The 20,644-nt window shown below is 39.8% G+C and overlaps 1 protein-coding gene across 9 annotated transcripts in view; it reads right to left on the bottom strand.

Annotated features, from left to right (window-relative positions):
• The window catches only part of PLCB4 (phospholipase C beta 4), a 400,724-nt gene that overhangs the window by 88,624 nt on the left and 291,456 nt on the right, over positions 1 to 20,644 (bottom strand). For all 9 annotated transcript variants that reach the window (XM_074318158.2, XM_074318162.2, XM_074318160.2 and 6 more), the window contains 6 exons: positions 19,951 to 20,030; positions 17,650 to 17,703; positions 12,110 to 12,191; positions 11,044 to 11,144; positions 10,321 to 10,378; positions 2,558 to 2,666 (listed from right to left, as the gene is read on the bottom strand). In XM_074318158.2, the coding sequence (XP_074174259.2) occupies positions 2,558 to 2,666; positions 10,321 to 10,378; positions 11,044 to 11,144; positions 12,110 to 12,191; positions 17,650 to 17,703; positions 19,951 to 20,030 (484 nt within the window). The remainder of the gene's footprint in view (positions 1 to 2,557; positions 2,667 to 10,320; positions 10,379 to 11,043; positions 11,145 to 12,109; positions 12,192 to 17,649; positions 17,704 to 19,950; positions 20,031 to 20,644) is intronic.

The raw sequence follows: 20,644 nt of genomic DNA, 5'->3' as shown, positions 1-20,644 counted from the left end.
GGGAGCAAGCCACATGCGCACCTGCACACCTGGGGGAACCCATCCCAGGTAGAAGGATCAGCAAGTGCAAAGACCTTGATGCAGGAGTGATGATGGAGGAGAGAAAACTAACTGGAAATGAAGTTGGAGAGACAGCCAAAGGCTGTATCAGTTGGACTTCTGTCTTCCCTAAGTACTTCGGATTTTATTCTAAGTGTGGTGGGAAGCCTTTGGAGGATTTTGAAGGGTGGAGTGACACAATTAGATTTGGTTTTAAAGGTTTACTCTGGCCACTGGGTGGAGCACACATTGTAAGGTAGGGAGTAGAAAGGAGAAGGCTACTTAGAAGTCAACTGGCATTGTCCAGGGAGAGATGAGGAAGGCTCGGACAGTCTGATAAAGGTGAAGATGATGAGAAATGATTTATTCAGGATTTCTTTTTAGGACAGATCTTGCAGGTTTTGCTGATGGATTAGAGGTGCTATGAAAGAACAAAACAAGTTGAAGATGATTCCAAGAGTTTTGGCTTGAAAAGCTGGGTGAATAATGGTACCAATTTCTAGGCTGAGAAAGGGACAGGTCTGTGGGCAAGGAGAACCAAAACACAATGTACATATATATTTGAGATGCCCATTCAACATTTAAATGGAGAGTTCTACTACAGGTCTCACAGGTCTGTAGTTTAAGTTAGAGGTTAGGAATGGAGAATTTGATTACAAAGTCATGTATTTATAGAAGAAGCTTAAAGCCATTGGTCTGGATGAGCTCACCTAAGGAGTGAGTTGTAAACAGAGCAGAGATCTGAGCTTGGGCCACTCTGACATCCAGAGTTGGGAAATATATGAGAAATTCTCTAGGGTACATATCTGGAAATGGAAAGGCTTTGCTGTAGGAGAGGTATATTTTCCACTGTACTAACTATTGCCAAAATATTCATCAAGGTGGTTGTTTGTACCAATTTATGCCCACCAGAAGTTTGTAAGAAAGCCTTTTGCAGCACATTCTCGCTCATACTTGATAATGACAGACTTTAAAATTTCCATCATTGGTAAAATGGTGAAGCTGTGCTTTTTAGACATGTCAATGGTAATTTCATAGACGTTTAGTACCTGGAAGGACTTGAGAAATACTCAATGATATACCTCTATCATAACATCTAACACACTGCCAAGGAACTGCTGAGTCATATGTCTTTCTCTTTTAACAGATCACTACTGCCTTACTCAATTTTCAATCCCCAGTATCCAGCACACAGCTTGGCACCCTGTCAGCCCTCTACAAACTTTAAGGAATGAAAGCGGGGAGAGAAATACAAGCTGAATGACTGCATGAACCCCACCATCTTATAAGCAGGGAAACAGAGACCCAGGAATATAGTTCCTTGCTCAAGATCACACCAATGACAGGGTAGCAACAAGAATCATCAAATCAAACACTGCAAAGTGCTAGATTTTCTATGGAGCCACTCTTCCCCTCACTTGAATCACATGTAATACGGAATAAATGGTGATACTCAGAATATTCATAGAGAGGCAAATAATGAAGCCGTCTTGCTGAAAATAGGTATTTGAGGCCCTAGCAGAAAGTGCAAACGTAGGATTATAACCCAGGGAAAACTCTGCTGGACTTGGGAAAATATCAAAGATGAGGTCACGCTGTATGGTGGGCCAGGCATGCTTATAAACAGGTTGTGTGAGCCGAGAGAATAGAGTATGAACCTTTGAGCCACATTCTCTGAGATATAAAATAAAAAGAACCCCTAATCAAAAGAGGAGGAAACTGCAGCTATGATATTCATGGGCACATGGGACAGACAGAACTTCAACCTAGATCTTCTTTCTCTCTCCGCTGAGACACAGGCCAGAAGCTCTAACTCAGGTATCTCCTGGCACTCCTGTCCAGTTTAATTAGCATCTTCCTTCCCACTGCTATGGGACTGACCTGAAATTTTCTTTCCATGCCTTTCATTTGTCAAATATTGGAATGGACAACACATTGTTTCCAAAGTTTCATTGAAAGGGGCAACGGTTCTAAAACCCCAACAATTTGCTGAATTGTTGCCTATTTGCCTGCCTATTTAATTTCATATCAATTACATGTATCTGCCATACCAGAGGTCAAGTGATGGGTGAGAAGGCTCATCAAATAATGGATTATATTTACTGGGCTTTGCAAAACAAAAGGGAGAAAAAGCAGGTGTAAATTTTTACAGAAAATGAAATTCTTTTCAAACATTGTAAATAGAGACTGTATTTGGCATTTTTACATTTTAAGCATTAAGCAATACTAAAAATCTAATATAAGAAAGTACCCGGAGGGAAATACCACTATAATGCATTTAATAATACAATAAATTTAACATTTTACCTCAGGTAGCATGGACAAATCTTGATGTAAGGTAAAATTTATACCATCTTAGAGCAAGAAAAACAAATCAGTCAGTTACCAATCCGTGGCTCTAGGGCGTTCCAAGGCATTTAAAAATACTTTTAACTAAAAATCAGAGGACTTGAAAAATTGCATACATTCTTGCTTTTATTTTTAATAAAGAAACATTAACTTTTTTCACTTTTATTACCTTTTGTCTTTAAGTCTTCATCAGGCTCATACATCTCAATGATCTGCATCGCCCTTTTAACGTCATAAAATGGGAATAAAATTTCATTCAGTCGAGGATCTCGTTGATGCTATGATGAGAAAAGAACTCCATTTAGGTGGACGTGTCTCACCTTTCTGGCGTTACACAGTACTAGAGTATGTAATCTCTAAAACAAAAGACATCTATAATATCATGTTTACAGTTACAAAGATAGGGTTTCACTGTCTTCCTGTCTTTCTCCCTATAATATACTTTTAAAACAGCTCCAAATTTGGAAGTACTTGGTTGGTTCCCCTCACTGAGCTAGAGAGGGAGAACACAGAATATACTTTTATTTTTCCTTCAAAAATTAAAGGATGCTTAATATGGTGTGCATGTTACTTGTATTGTTTTCTAGTGGTCATACCACGGGTAAGACATTTGGCATTAATGTCTATAAAAAGTGAGGTCAAAAAATCTTTAAAAAAGGAAAAACAAAAGCAAAAATCGAACCCCCCAAAAATAGTTCAAATAGATAATATACTAATTTAAGTGCCAAAAACAAAAACAACAATAACAAAATCCCCTAAGACAGGCAAACATCATTTCAGTTCCATTATATCTTTGTACATCAATAAAAGATTTCTTGGGCACTCTGAAAACTTCATTTTTTTGAGCGAATATTGATCAACATGAACCAATTGTAATAATGTTGAAAATTAATCAGCACAAGGATATTTACAAGCTATACACAGTATGAAAATCTGTATTTCGATTTCAGTAGTTTGGAAAGTCTTTTTCTCTATGAAATCTACCTGTTTGCCCTGAGGAAATTCTCTGGGCAGAGAGCACATGAATGATGAAGGTACTTAGGAGCATGTGATGTCATGCTTTTCCAATCAGCACTAGATGCTCGTGGTAATATTCCTGCAGTTTGCCAGCCTAACTTCACAGCAATGATGAAACGAGTTCAAATTATTACCTAACCCAACTACCATTGTGTGTGTGTGTGTGTGTGTGTGTGTGTGTGTGTGTGTGTGTGTATCTATCTATCTGTCTGTATAGACCTGAAAGCAGTGGGTCCATTAAACTTCCTTATTGTTAACTGTTAAAGGACCAAACACTGTGACCCTGGTCTTCCATCAAATAAAGCAAACTTCAATGGAATAATGGCAGATAAGCAGATGTGAGCAAAACCTGGTCAATAGGTAGGATCCTGGCAATAACTCTTTACCCAAATATATGCACAGACTTTGGAAAAACACTTGTGAAAATGTATTTAAGAAACAATTGTTAAAAGTTCATATGGATTTCGCTTCCCCATTTATCTTGAAATGGTAATTTGAAAAGTGGTTTACACAGAATGAATGCCTTTGGCCAACAGAACATTTGATGTCATTTCCTAAAGCACTTGTGGCCTAGCCTGTTCTGGTCCCCCCACCTCTCCACCGAGTTGAGTATTAACTCAAAAGGAATCAATATCTTTTTGTCAATTTATCCCAATGAAGCATGCTTCTGTTGTCATCAAAGAAATTACGGCTCACAACAGCTCACATCCATGCATGTGCTACAGCAGAAGCTGTTAGGTTAATAACAGGCTTTGAGACCATAACGAACAAAAGTTATGGGGTACGCAGAGAACTGTCGACCATGGAATGCCAGGCAAGTGAAGGCATGCTGTATTCTGTTTAGGAAATCGATGCTGTCATGCAATTCTACAGCTTGCTATTTGAGGAAGTGACAAGCACCACCCTTCTGGTGAGAATGCATTGTTTTAAAAACAAACAAATAAACAAACGAACAAAAAATTTTTTCTAGGCACCTTTCTTCTCCCTTCTGTCTCTGTAAATAACAGCAGGGAAGAAGATGGATGTGGGATAAAACGTCCTTTTTACCCCAATGCAATTTATGTTCATGATTGGCCACTTTATTTCTCTTCCTTATTAAAATTGTCTTTTGATTTAACGATAGGCTCGTTGGTTGTATTCTGGACTCATGGAGATGATGGGGCAAATCCATATGAATTAAAAAGCGAGAGAAAGAGAAAATTCAGCTAAAGGGGAGAGAAGAGATAAAGTTAAGGAAAGGAGGAGAGGGAATCAGGCACTCTTATGTGCTTTTTATATACATATGTGTGTGTATTCTAATCTGGCGTTACCAGTAGTGTGGTCTGTGGATGGCAAAAATGGCATCACTCTCACCTGGGAGCTTGTTAGAAATGCAGATTCTTGGGCCCCACCCCAGTCCTACCAAATCTGATTCTCTGGGGTGGAACCCATAAATCTGTGTTCTAACAAACCTCTCAGGTGATTCTGATGTGCTCCAATTTAAGAACTACGACCCTAACATATAAAGGTACGCCTTTTAACATATTTGTATATCATTTAAAAAAGTACCTAAGTCCTGCAAGGATAGAAGAATGCTAAATGTTTAAGATGTTGTTTGAATTAAACCCCATTAAAACTTAGTCCCAGGGCATGATATTCACTAGAACATCCTGCCTATCAGAAGCAATAGCTAAGAAAACCAGGTTCTAAAATAGATGTATCATAATCCCCTATTCTACATGCGTAGCAAATAAGCATTAAGAGCAGATAATACACAATTGCATTTGTTTTTGCATCTGCTCCACCAGGTAACATAATCTTTTGCTTTTCCTAACATTTTCATGTTTCAAAACAAAAGAAAGTACAGTGTACTCTGGATAATCAAAAGGCAAGGAAGCAAGTGGTAAGATTTACTTTAGAGTCACAAAACTATAATTCTTTTAGATGAAAAAGCAAAGAGGAGAAAGATCATTTCCAGGTAATCTCAGAGGAATAAAGTTGCAGAAAAGTTCCACACAGACATAAGCACAGTGGGTCAAATGCTTCACAGCTCTGAATGACCAAGGATTTTCAGTTGGGAAGCCATGTGCCCAGGACATTCACTGTATGATGTCCCAAACTTTGTAAAATGAGATTCTAAATAGCTTCCAAAAATAGATCACAGAATGGTGCCCAAGTGAATGGGGAGTTAATGGATCCGGTTCCATTACGACGTCCTTACTCTTACTGAGAAAAGGTATAGACTGGCTTCAGTCCAAGTAGCACTGAAATAGATGTTGAAATAAATAATATTCAAAAGAGACATAAAGAAAATAAAAGAATAATTGGCAAAGGGAGGTTTCCTTGTGAGCCTAAATACCTCCTTCTCTCTCTTTGCCTACGCATTAAAGAATTAAGATACTGTAAATGTAAAGAGATCACGGGCCCTTTCTTATATTCTTTCAAATGAAAAATAAATAAAAAAATAAATAAATTTAAAAAACCAGGTTTGGCCTTAATGTGATGATATAATATGTGCAATGCACAGGAAAGATTACCAGCAACAAGTAAACAAGCTTATTCCTTATTATTATGGATATCTAAGATCTTTTTCTTTTCTTTCTTTTTTGATCTTTCTCTCTTGTTCTTTATGTCATTTCTCAATTTTGCAGAACCTAAGTTGTTACCATCTTTGTAAGAAGTCAAACAGAGGATGAATGTAAAACTAAATCAATGAAGCTTCTCATTGGGAACAGGAAAAGAGAAGTGAACCTAACTGAAGCCCAGACATTTTCATTAGTTCTGCCACATACAGAGACTGAGTTGACAGCAGAGCAGTGTCTAACCAGTGGCAGCTGCCGGTGAGTACCCCCACCAGCTCTCCTAGACTCCAGTTTGCTACTTTTATAATATAAGCAAAGAAAGTTTCCCTCAGTCTACTGGATGGGAACAAGACACATAACAGTGGCAAACTTTTAGATCTGACTGGATCTGGTGGATTTCCATGACTACCGTGTTTCTCTGAAAATAAGACCTAGCTGGACAATCAGCTCTAATACGTCTTTTGGAGCAACAATTAATATAAGACCCGGTTTTATATTATAGTATGGGATGGTATGGGATGGTATAGTAAGTATAGTATATTAGACCCAGTCTATATTATAGTAAAATAAAACCGGGTCTTATATTAATTTTTGCTCCAAAAGACGCATTAGAGCTGATTGTCCGGCTAGGTCTTATTTTCGGGGAAACACGTAAATTCATTATGGTGAATACCGGAAGGTATGTGCTGCTCTCACATTCTTCCCATTCACACCATGCGTTCCAAGGAGGAACCCTAGTAATTAACTAGGACAGTGCTTCACAAAATTTACTGTGTAGGCAAATCAGCTGGGGATCTTGTGAAATGCACATTCCAACTCAGCAGGTCTGGGCGGGACCAGAGATTCTGCATTTCTAACAGGCTCCCATAGGATGCCTATGCTACTGGTCCACGGACAACACCTTGGGGAGCAATGAACAAGGAGATACTGAGAAGCAGAGGCGGAGCAGGGCTAAAGCTATTGTGAAAAGCTAGTGAGTATCCATGGCATGGCTAGGGAAGAGATGGTACAAATCCCCACATGGCAACCAAGGCAGTAAACGGCCCATTGCCTCTCCTCCCCTCCTTCCAGTTTCCTGGAGATACACACTAATATACTGAACAAAAAAATCATATAAAGAGCAAAGGGATTTACAAGCTGGAAGGTGGTGGAAGGCAGCATGGCTTTTACAATATACATAGCATTTTCCCCGTTACCTATTCTAATTGGTTAATGCTGGTGTACATGTGTCTATTGATTTTGCTTCTGTGATCATTTCTCTGGTTACCTTGCTAAACTTTCTTATTTATTCAAAGAGTTTTTCAGTTGATAGTTTTCAATATTCAGGGTATACAATCACCATTTGCAAATAATGAGAGCAGGGGCTTGTCCTTTCATGTTCCCGGGACTAATGGTACCGTATTTTGCCATGTATAATGTGCACTTTTTTGCCCAAATTTGCGAGGGAAAAATAAGGATGCGATTTTACATATAGGTAGCACTAATTCCATATCTATATGAATGTTTTTAATTCTTCTATTTATGCTTAGGAGTTAACAGTGTAACTCTAGAACGATATCCTTATGTAAAATATCTTGGAATACGATAATCAGTTTTGTTGAACTTACAAAGAACTTGGCAACAACAGAGTTCTTGGCCTTCTATGATGTGTAAATATTGTAAATTTGTTACCAGTACATAAAATTTCTTGTACCTTTTCTCTGTTCTTGTGTTATGTAATTATTCGTTCCATAAAATTTCTTATACCATAACATGTTTAAAAAATAAATGTTAAAATTCCTTCATAGTACAAAAAACAAATACCTAAATGTAAACAAATAAAAATTTGAATTAAAAAATTAAAACGAAAGATTTTTCCCCCCCCCTGAAAGTTTGGGCCAAAAACATGGGTACGCATTATACACGACAAAATACAGTATTTATTTTTCCTAGTCTTATTGCACAATCGCGGGCTTCTAATACAATGTTGAATTCTGGCATGTTGAGATTATGTGGCTAAGGCATCTTGAAAATGTTTAGGTCTAAGCTTTTGGACTCACAGACTCTTACATTCCAAAGCCTGCTCCCTTCTGGAGTGAACTCTGTCTCCTTTCTTATGGGTTTTGAAGGTGATTCTGCCTAAAAGGTGCTTTTGATTTTGGGGAGATGAGGGGGCAATGGTAGGATTCAAAGAAGAGGGTACAAGGAGCTGGCAGAATGTTTCCTAAGTCTGACAAAGCTTCTTCAAGAAGACATTCAGATTTCTTTCTAGCTCTTACAGTTGAGTCACTAGGATAGAAAAGGAAGAGATTCAGGGCTGAAACTTTGATTAAAAATAAAGGCTATATACACTTTTCTGGACTGTCCTGTAGTCTCTATGACCTAAAGCAATTAATATAAAATCACAGTGAGTCCATCAGTCCCATCCCCAAATTAAAGGTGCTTCCCTACTGGTAATAAGAAGCCAAACAGAAGGAAATATAAACAACAAATGAGCGCTACTCGTTATGGTAATAATGATGGATAAAACCTTACTAAATAAGTATTTTAAGAAAGAATTTGGATGTCCAAACAAGAAAGTATGGGTGAATATCTTCTAAAAATTGAATGTTATGTCTTGGATTTATAAGAATGATAAGAGTGATCACTGGGTAGGACTACAAGAACACTCTACAAAAAGAAAGGCATGAAATAAGAACCCACGAATGCAGCATCTATCCTCAGACTTCAGAATTGTTTCTTTATTTGCACAGTGAAATGTATATTAAGGTCTATGTAATGTTTAATAGATGACTAGGTGCCAGCTTCACCCCAGAACACACAAGAGGTCTTTTTTCAGGAAGTGGCAAATTGATGACGTGGTAGATTTTTCTCCTCCCCACTGAAAGTGTCTTCCCTCTTTGGTAGAAAGCGAGATGCCTGCCCATCTCACCACAGCTTAAGATGATCAATGTCCTACCAGGCATGAAGAAGCTCAGGGAAATAAAACAATACATTTTTTTTTTAAAGAAGAGGAAGGAGAAAGAGATTAAGGAAACAAAGGAAAGTGATTTAACTTCTGAGCAACAGTGGCATAAGAATGTGGATACTATCTGGGTAAAGATTATTCACGTGACCAAAAATGAGTGGAGTGAAAAAACTTAAAATGTTTTCAATTAAAATACTGTATTGTACTGAAAGGCTCATCTAAAAGTGGAGGCATCTGTGCTGATATATTGAGTACCTTCTCTTTCCTGCATCAGTGCTTTATGCTTTACGCTCTGGTTACTGTAGCTTCTAAAGTGCAGCCCTACAGATTGGAAATCACTGAACCCTGACAGGGAAAGAAAAGAGAAGCCCTTTGGCAAGATGTGATTTGTCTCTACAAACTGACAAATCACAGTCAGCCTGTTGTCTTTTCTTGAGGCAATACCTCATACCTGGCATGATACTGTCTACTCTAATGTTTTCCCTTTATATAGTATAATCGTTAACACATATTGTTTTGAAACAAAAATATATTGTCCATGCCTCACTTAAACTCTTCTTATTATTAATGTGTTGGGGAAAAAAAGTACACTTTCCTTTTTGGATTTAGTAAGAGCTTCAGTGAATTTCACTGAAGTGAAAAGAAAGACCTTGTTTGTACATGTGAAATAAAAAAGAAGTTAATTTTAGTTGGAATGAAATTTGCAACTTTTACTTGCTCTAAAATAGTTTTCTATTGTACTTAAGCAAATTTTGTCAACTAGTTTTGGTTGTTAAGTGAATCATGTTCTAAAATTAACTTTGAGGATGTTATAAAAATAAAAAGTAAAAATTTAACCTGCAGTCCAATTGACCTAATATGTATTATATTTTCACCCAGGAACTCCAGTGTTGTGCTTGTTGTCAAAATATTCTATTTGAACCTACATATTTTTTCTTACATGCAATCCATTAAAAGACAAAAATAAAGCTTTCCAGTCCATGCAGAGGTATGAGAAAAAAGTTAGCAATGGAGAATCCAACTATAATGGGGTCAATTCAATCCATTCTCTTTCTATATAATGAGATCAATAGAAAAAAAAAAGTAAGTACCTTAAATATCGTCTTGCGAAAACACAGACATGTTTAATTAAATGAATATATAAAATTCACACACACACACAGAACCAGAGCTACACATCACAGCAAGAAACCAACAAAAAAGCAGTGTGCAAAGCCAACATGTAGGGAGTGCATGAACACACAAGGGCCGCAGCTGATTTTTGCACCTGGTAAAGCCATAATGGAAAGATCAGCAGGTCAGAAGCAAAGCGAATGAGGGCGTATGACGCAGGCATGCAATGAGGACACTGGAGGAGGCAAGCCACTGCACACAGACTTTATGGAGTTAATGTATGAAAAAGCTTACTTCATTTAGAAAGCTCACTAATTGGTCTACCGTTAAATAATCAGTTTTGTCTCCATTGCTGAAAAGAAATTTATTAGAAAAAGTAAGTTTTTGTATATGATGCTACAGTAGGTACGATTTACATGTTGACATTTGTTGATGATAATTCTAAACTTATTTTCTAACCCTGAGATAGCGGTGCATTCTTAAAATGGCCAGAGACTGCTTGTAAGGAAAACAAAACAAAACAAAACAAAACACAAAAAAACCCCCAACAACAGCAAAGGAAAGAAAACACTCCCACTAGCTCACAGAACACGTCTGCAATTCCTCTTTAGCATTATCAAAAGACATTATTTAAAAAACAACATGTAAGTCATCCATTTGAGATAACTGGAATGAATGAACTTTTTAACAACATAATAACATTCCAAATCGCATCTAGTTAGTTCACATAATGGGTTAATACCTAAAGGAGCAGGTTAAAATTGTAGGTAGTTAGTAAAGCCAATGCAAGGGGAAAATAAAGTTCCAGGTGCTGCCACTAACTTGTATAAAAGCTTCTCAAAAAAATCAGAGAGAACTTTTACACAGATAAACTAAGGGGTGAAAATATAACCCTGACTAGATATTCCTAGGTACTGTCAACACACTACAATAAAGTATTAGGACAAAAAATGTTTCAAAAAATCTAAAAGGACAAGGATAACATTGATAGGGCACTTTCTCATCAATGGAACTTACATTTTTTTAAAAAGATCCTCTATATCTGTCCGAGGACAAATTTTTTGTGTCAGTTCATAGAACTTTTCGTAAGTAAATGCTGCAGGCTCAATTTCATCATTCTGTAAAGAATAAAAGTGTGTCATACATCATGAAACATATTTTCACTTCGGAGGGGAAGAATCTACAGGCTCATAAAGCAAGGACCACTTGGCACCCTAGGGTCTTCATCTCTGATTCTTGTCAGAAGCCAGAAGGCCAACCTCCAGCCTGGGCCAGGCCAGCCATTAGAACACAACATGTGGAAATGAGCATTTCTGGTTATCATGCAGCCACGGTTTGTGTGTTCAAACCTCGGCTACAGCTGGTCCTGCTCTAGGAAACACCCCATAGAACAAATATAAAGAAACATTTCCTTCTTCTCTCCTTGAGAAAGAAAAGCAAGTGCCTGCTTAAAGGATGCTGAATGAATGAAGCCCCAAGTTTACTTTGTTTATTTTGTGAATTTTCACGAGAACATATAAAGGGGCTCAGGAGAACCTGTACGATTTTACTTTGCACACTGAAATCTATATTTCAAATAGGCTTTGTTAAAGCAGCAACAGGCTTAAATCTTTCTTGCAGTCAATAAATTAATTTTGGTTATTTTAAATCTGAAGGGCCATGAACACAAATGGTTTGTGTGGGGAAAGATGCTTCATCAAGTACCACACAGCCATCTTAAAGAACTGAATTTATTAGTCAGCTTTTCATGCTGACATTGTGCTTAAGTGAGGCAGTGTTGATGGGCTTCCCTAAAGTAAGCTTTCCATAAACTGTGTAAAAGTCATTTCCTTTTCTTAATAAAGTTGAAAAAAAATTTGAAGTACACTACCTAAATTTGAAAACATTGAGGTTAAAATGCCCAGAAAACAAAAGGAGGGAAGGAAGGAGAGTGAATGAAGAGAAAAGTAACTGTACTGCATGTGACTGAATCTAATTCCGAATCTAATTGAGATCAATTTAATATAAATAAGTTTGCTTATTACATAAGAGAACTTAAATAAACAAAATTGTTTTAGAAACACATTATTAAATTCATGAATACCTTTCCACTGGGAAGACCTAACTCCTTGAGTGCTTGAAAGATCACCTTTTCTGTTTTCCCCGATGCAAAGGTTCTAGTAATACTAGAGCAGAAAAGAAAGGGGGGAAAAAGGTTATTGTTAATTAATTCTGTTTTCGCTGATGCAAAGATCCAAGTAATACTAGGGATGGTGGGATGGGGGAGAAGGAAAAGGAAAATAAAATTACTTCTCATTTCTAGGTGTTTTTCATTTGTCAAAACAGCTCCTGCAATGTCCCCATGGTCACCAGCCTGTTGTGCTAGTGAGGCAACTGGATTCTAAGACAAGCCACCCCCCTTCTCCCCCCGCTGGGTGCTTGTGAATAAAAGAGACACTGGGGGATAGTACTGTTGGACAAAAACAATGATACATTCTGATGCTACCAAATTACTTTCTTGGGACAGTAGCTCTAGAAAAAAAACCTCATGTTGACCATATCTGGCCTTGGGAAGAAGAAGGGGGCCCCTTAGAACTCAGTCCATGACTCCGAATGCCCTTACCCTGGTGTCACGCTGCAGCTGATGTGCATTATTAGACACATTTTGTTTATTTGTTTGTTTTTCTAGCTAAGAATCCTTGAGCTACTCTGAAACGTCAGCTGCCTCAAGGATAGGGGAGTTTCTTATGAAAATGATAGGTGTGGGAGAGAGGGTAGGCAGGGGAACAATTATTCAGTATTTCAACAGAATCTTGGCACTCCCCTAAAACATGGTATTTTTGCACAAGGATGCTGCCTTCTAATGAGTCTGAGCATATTTCCTAGCGATGATAAAAGTAGGAAAAAGAGACTCCCTATGATCAATCTATTGGTGACTCTCAGAATGAACAGTACGGAGCAGAGGGCTTGGCACCCTGGAATCCACACTTGGCTCTGAGCCATCCCTTGGGCACACCCAAAGGAGCCTTCAGTCTCTCCCTGAGTGGTAATCTGTCACCACGACAACTTCAACTCTAAATCTGAAATCCAACCTCCACTTGAAGATAGAGCTTCCTTTCTTTTCTGTGAAGCTTGGCTTTCGAATGCCATCCCCGTGAACACGAGGATTTGTGACAGCGCCTCCCCAGTCCCAACCTTGTCACCATTCGTGTTAAGTGGAAGGCAGGCTCCAAACGTAAGCACTGACCGCCCGTAAATCTTCATAAGTAGGAGAAAGTACCACTTCAACTGCAGAGTACAACTTCCCAAAATAGATCTGGAAGAGCGGACTTTGAGTAAATGAATTGTTATGTGTTCATTCAAAGCTTTATTGTTTTATACTCAGTCCAAGAATGCTTCAAGAGGTACAGTTTTAAGAGAGCTGTGAGATAGTTATATTCAAATATAGGGAGGCCTATGAATTCTCTTTAACAAATCTACAGACATGGTAGAGCACATGTGTTTGACATCCAGTAAAACGCTTTCTAGTGCAGTGGGTGCTATTTCCACATTTGCCTACTTCTCCAGAGTTCATGGAAATTGCATACATTAAATTGGGTTGAGAAGCAATTTATCTGACCTTTATAATACAGGGGGGAAGTAGTTATTCAGTATGTATTTTTTTAAAAGCATGTGTTAATGGGAGAGCTACAGGCCCCCAGCAGGATTTGGGACGTCTGACACCCGTAATCAGGAGGAAACTCTTTGCATAGCAAATCAGGGGTATCAGCTAACTTGAGCTTCTGTTAGGTTTGAATAGTCCTGCAAAGGAGATGATAGGTGACTGATGAGGTGGTGAATGTAGCAGGTAGAGGGGCTGAGCCTTTCTGGTAAAACAGCGCCTGGGTGTTGGGTGGGGGGTGGAACAGGGAGGAAAGAAAGAGTGTATAGGAACAGCATTTCTTGGCTAGGACTTGGTGAAGTGGCAAGAAATCAGAGGTAGAAGAAGAACACCTCATGGGAATAGAGAGGTTCAAGTATTTGTGGGAGACAAAGAACTTGAGAGAGAAAATAGGGTGTCTAGTGCCAGTACAGAGGGAAATCCACGTGGGAATATACTAGTGAGGGCAAAGTCAGAGCCCAATGACCTGACTGCATCCAAGAGTCAATAAAAGCAAGAAGTGGCATTACGGACAGAGGGGCTCATGCTCAAGCCCATCTTTTCATGAGAGGACTTGGGCTGGGCATCCTCACCACCGATATGTGCACCTCACTCTATCAAACAGACCAAACCCAGGGGGGGGGAATAGGAGCAAGGATGTCAAACAGATCTCCCCTGGGTGATGCCTTTATATTGCCTTTGCTTCAGGCACTTTTTGGAATGATTCTTGGGCCTTAAAACGGTTTCATTTAAGGGCAAAGGGTTGTTATAGAATGAAGGTGAACTCTTTGAGATTCCAGCTGCATCAGAGGCCCAGCAGAATTCCATTTAATCGGGGTCCTGAGAGAAACACACTTACCACAGGCTGGGGGTATTTTAGACACCATCCTAGGGCATTTTATGGAAATGTAGAGTGTGTGAAGGACGATGACTTAGTCAAGTCTATATACAGCCTCATGCCCACAGAGCATAGCTTAGTACTTCATAGCTATTAGGTGTTCAGTTGAGTTTTTATTGAATCAAGTAAGCGACCTTTCCCAAAGGAAATGCTATAAAAGCAAATACCGTTAAGTAATACCCAGCCCTGGTTAACTTCCATGTCCCAGGGTACTGTACAGGTGACTAATACAGCAATGATCCTAGAAACTAGGGGAGTCTCACTTTTTGCTTGCCCTCAACGGGTCTACAGTCTAATGGTTTTAACCATCTTTTGAAATCGTCAGAAAGGACTCATGAAAGTGAAGGCCCAGCAGAACCAGACCCTCCTCGTAGGCAGGTGAAGTCTTCACGATGTGAGTGGATTACATAGGAGCTGGGCTGCCATGACCATACCGGAGCCTTCTTTAACACAACCATCCCCTTCTAGATTTCTTCCAGCCTTAGCCCACACTTATTGTCTGGCTACCATTTCCCAAGTCTCTAGCCATTGGTTCCAACTCCAGATGGTGAAAGCACAGAGTGACATCCAAAGCTTTGATCTGATAAATTGAGTGTGAGTTTGTACATCTGAGAGAATGACAGACTGCATAAGATTACGTACATAGAAAGAAAAGAGATGAGGGAGATAAAGGGTAAGACTTTCCTCATTCATCATTCCTGAAACTTCCTGGATATTAAATTTTGGTTAATGCTAAAGAGCAGAGGCCATTCCCAAGCGATGACTACCAAGCCAGATCCCCTTTAACATTATGCACACACACTATACTAATAGTTTCCATTTTAAAAGATCCAGAATGATAGTGATGAAATGATATTTTTAACGTGTTTACTCTTCACATCCATTAAAACATTCAGAACAATTTCCACCTAGCCCTTGGCAGCTCATCCACCAGGAGATTTATCTGCTTTTTTCTGGCAAGGTATCAATTCTCCATCAACTCTAATAAACTGCCCCCGAATCACAGATGTCTTGTGTCCACCACCTGTTAATACTGGCAGGCACCAAATAGCTCATGTCCAAGAGAGCTACGGAAGATGACAAAATATCTAGGCTATTTCTACAAAAAGAAAGGAAATAATTTTGTATATGAACATGCTAGATATAGATGTTTGGAATCGGAAAAGCTGCCCAGCTCCCATAAGAATGGCTTGATTAGTTGGATACATACAAATGAAACCAGAGCTGCCAGTTATAAGTGCTCTGATCACAATTTATGCATTTTCTACTTTGTCCATTTCCTGAATTTTATCTTGGAAAAAAAAGCAGGAAAGTAAAGTACGTAAAAACAGATCCAACTTACATCAGTGTAACACAGATTACACTGCTATCTGTGTTCTCTAAGTCTGAACTTATTATTACTTCAATACTAGTTTTAAATAAACAGTACTATATATTTGGCAACAGCTGTAGGACACTGGGCTATATTAAAATAATTGTCCTGCTATTACTCAACAAAGCAAAGGGTTTTAAATAAAATAAGGATCAGTGTCAAGTGATTTTGCCAACAACCATCAGTCAAGGATGCTAATAGGGCATCCTTTAAAACAGTAAAGGAGGCATAAAATTGACTTGCCAGTAAGTTATTAAATAAAAAGCAGAGAGTCCTACATATAGATTTGTAAAGAGCACAACAAATGCATGAGGTCTGTAACCCTCTAAGCCCTCAATAAAATGTTAAATAGAAAGAATACTTCCTAAGGTCTTTTTTATGATTTGTATGCTTTTTATTTTCTCATTGATCTTTCACTTGTGTCAAATGGATACTTTAAGTTCATGATTGTTATAATACATGTGATTAAGAAAATTGATGACCTCTAGGCCAATTCTGTTAAAAGAATAATGTTGAGGGAGCATGAAGATGCTCTCCTAGGGATGCAGAATGGAAGCTGAGGAGCAGAATCAAGTGACTGGGCAGAAAGGAGGGCCTAGAAGAGTAAGAATGGCACCGCGTGACCAGCACACCACTGCTCAGTCAAGTATGTCTACTCAAGTGCTATGCAGGTGGTGACTGCCCTGTAGCTCTGGGTTTTCCTGGGTTTCTTTGCTAACGTGGCACCCAGAGAATTCAACATGAACCTGAGGCTGGAGATTCCTAGAAGAGTGGGTTGGTATCTGGGGAACCTGTGTTTGATGAAGGTTGTGGGTGTAGGTTCATGAGTCCAAACACACTCCCGACCGCAGGTGGACAGCAGATACACTGGGGGCCAGTCCCGCTTCTGGAATTTCCATAAAGTGTTTACACAAACACCAACCAAAACGATACTAGAGAGTCTGGTAAAGAACTCCCATCACTACCACTGTAAGAGCTTCCAATGGTACCCACAAATCATCAGCAACACTAACACCTAAAAGGGAGGGGAGAGGCCAAAAAGAGGGGAGCAGGAGGACTCAGAGGGTAAACACATCAGCATACGTATTCAAGAACACGTGTGGAGGATGGATCTGCTTCATGTTCTCTTCACTCTTGACTCCACCCAAGCTTTACTGCCATTTTTCCCTTGTCACTGTTACCTTGGGCAGGGTGAGGAACTGATGGCCCTGAAGAGTGTGTGTGGTTCATGACAGTCCAGCCACAGAGCAAGGGACCAGAAGAAAAAGGAGACCAATGCCCTGGGCACCAAAGGGGCAACGAAGAATGAGCTGCACGGTCCAGGGGCGTCACCCTTCCTAAGACACAGCCCACGTACTCCCACTGCAGGTACATAATATAAACGTCTTTAATTTTAGCCAATGGTTGCTCCGGGCAAGTAGGTAAAAGGCACTGAAATCTTACAACCCCACCTATTTGAAGATTTTAAAAAATAATGCTACTTTTTCCAATGTTCTTTAACTTATAAGAGTAGAGTTGATGCTACTACCTATTCTGAAGAAATATGCAACTTTATGTCCATAAATGATGTTTACAAATTGAACACGGCGTTTGATGAAGTGATTCAAGCTAAGCTTCCAGAATTTTTTGTTTAGTTAAAGCAGTTTACAAGTACTCATGGAGAGCTCTCTCTTTGCTGTGGTGTCATGAGGGATGACACAGGGTGTGGAGGGCACACAGGAATGACAGACTTACCTCCTAACTGGAATTTTACCATTTGTGTTGGTCATAAATGCCAATTTCATCCAGCTGGAAAACAACAGTAACAACATTGTTTTAATATCTCTTAGGAGGGACAGCTTCAATCCAGGTGTGAACTTGACAAGATCATTCATTCAAACAAAGACCATTTCTTCTGAAAACCAGAGACAATTATACCGTGACATGAATTTATGGTTGTCAGATTTAGCAAATGAAAACACAGGACTTTCAGTTAAATTTGAATTTCAGATAAACAACAAATAATTTTTTTTACTATAAGTATGTTCCAAATATGCACAGTACATACTTATACTAACAATTTATTTGTTACTTATCTGAAATTCAAATTTAACTGGGAGTCCATATTTTCTTTGGCTACCCTAAACGAATTAGCAAATTGGGTGCTTGCACTGAGCAAAACAAATCGTCAGTACTTATTCTGTGATTCTTGCTCTTTAATAATCTACTAAGGTGATGAGAAATGCAACTGACAGAGGACCCATGGGGACCCCCCAACTCCCACCTCCCAGTGCAGTGAAGTACAGATCAAATGGGCACCTTCCTTAATTTGCAGTGGTAAGAGAGGTCCAGCAACTCAAACTGATAGCGACCAACTCCTTGCTTTACCCAGGCTTTCAGGACACGCGGGGACCCAGGACATTGGTGCTAGGATGATTCTTAGCTAATGACTCCCATTCTCCGTTTCCAGTCAATAATATCCTAACAATCTGCACAATAGGATGATTTGGTAAAGTTTCTGTCTGAGGTCAAGTTTCCTAGGAGCACAAGTGACTGACAATATATTAAGGGGGCGTTTTCAGTACCACAGGCGTGAAGGGAAGCAGATAGGGCAGCAAGAACACTTACGCAAAGTTGTGTTCTCAGCTGGAGCTTTGGCCTGACGCCCTGGGGAGCTCTGGGGCATGATTTACACCAGACTTGGTGGCAAGAAGGCTGGCCTTTTGTATCCTGATTCAACCCATCATTGGCCATGGGCTTCCCCCAGGAGGAGGGAGGAGAATAATCTCACAGGCACAGTGACTCCCCTTTGTCAGAGAGCACGTCTCGGGAGAAGCGGCCAGGTGTGAGCCCTGATGAGCTAACCCTCACGGCAACTGGTGGCTGGGCGAACACCAGATCCATACAGTGATCTGAGAAGGACAGCAACAGGGGCAGATCAGATCTGCTGTCTAGACATGGGTGTGTGGATCACTCAGATGTCACTGGGCATTCCAAAGGTCTTTGAACTTTTGGGACTCATCAGTGCCCAAAGTCATAACATCAAAATGTCTGCTGGGTTGCTCTTTATTTTTAGAGAAACATGCCACCACGACTGTAGAGGAAAAGGAGAACACAGTGGCCAAGCTAGGAGTTACAGCCCAGAGCCCATACTCTTAGAGCGTCTGCTAAAGGGACCAGAGCAAGGAGTGAAAGCACCTGAAGGACTGACGTCTCTTCCCACTGCCCAGCAGTCCAAGCAATTGCATCCTTGGTGTTGGGCCTGGTTGAGAGAGGCAAGGTCATGACTGCAATTTCTCAGCGTGGTTCAGTTCTGCACCTCACAACTGCCTGCCAGTGGCCCTGTGATTGCAGGCAGTCCTACTCCTTTGTGGATCACTGCTTTTCAATTTGGCTTTGGCTTTTGCTATGCTATCCATTTGAGTAACTTACACGTCACCTTGAAAGAATGACTTGGGCCGGGTTAAAATCTTCCCCACAGTCCCCCCCATGAATTTTGGATACAGTGAGCTGAGGCAAGGCTTGCTTTCTGAATTTCAAAAGACCCTTTGGGTCCCTGATTGTGTGGTAAATAGTCCTTGCGGCCAGTACTCCCTTTTTAACACAGCAATGGGAGGTTTTTTGTAAGTGCTTTTCCTGGCCACATTCCCCATTTCTCAGTCTCATGCAACAGAGGCAGGAGCACAACATGGCCCCAGTACAACAACACCCAACTGTGGCCGCAGGTACATGGAGCTTTTTATCAGCAGACTCAGTCTGAGGACACAAAAGCCAGTTCTTACAACCCAGAGGAGGCTGGGGGCGCTGAGGTTTAAGCACCTTGCTGCCATCAACCACTCCTTTCATACAGTCTTTGGGCTGTGGGGTTTATCACACACGCCTTGCTGGGTGATGTAAAGAATACAGGTATGTTTGGGTCAGCTTCCTTTTCAAGGTCAAGAGCATGGAGGGGAAGGCAAGCAAGACATTGTCTGGCCACATCCTAAGCCTCATATTCTAATCTGACCATTTGCTTGAGCGCAGACAAGCACAAAGGGGGATGCAGACAAAACTCACTGTTTCTTGAGGCATGTCATTGGACTGACATTGTTGGCTCTGAAGTTGTGTATGATTGATCTCAGGCCGTCTACCCATTGCTGAAAGAGAGAAGAAAAAGAGTTCGTGGTGAGTACATCTGTTGGAGCTAAACACGGTTTTTATTAGATAGCCTGTATCCATTCTGTGTAATAATCACATAAACTTTTATCCCCTTCCCGCCACACAGCCATCTTCATTTCGCATGCTCATATTTTATTCTTTTAATAAACAGCTTTCATTCTTTCCATGAGGAATAACATGGCATCCGCAGTATCATTAAACACTGGGTTGTCACAAAGGAATGCTGCCACTGATCGACTTGTTAAGCCTTCTCTTTGCAACCTATTTAAATATAAGCCCCCTTTCAGTCACTGGCAATCTTAATCATTGCTAAGTAACATTATACAATACAAGATGACATATTTAGCTATTCCTATTTTAGATGATGAATGCTTTAGGGATTCATCAATTTTATTGCGTGATTCTATTTCAATCTAAGAGTTTGTTACATATCTTACCTGTCTGTGTTTTCCAGCAAAGCCTTAAAAAGTAAAACATGCCCTGATCGCCAGGGTATCCAGAGGAAACAGCAACGTGCTTACATAATATCTGTATAAGGATTTGGACCTCAGTTTTAGTTCATAACATCACCACATGGATTTACAAGGAAAAG

This window comes from Rhinolophus sinicus, chromosome 13 (assembly GCF_057876585.1).
Source record: "Rhinolophus sinicus isolate RSI-liver-muscle chromosome 13, RSI-T2T, whole genome shotgun sequence".
Classification (NCBI taxonomy): Eukaryota; Metazoa; Chordata; class Mammalia; order Chiroptera; family Rhinolophidae; genus Rhinolophus; species Rhinolophus sinicus.
Note: the sequence above shows the minus strand (reverse complement) of the source record. Positions and strands in the feature narration are given on the sequence as shown.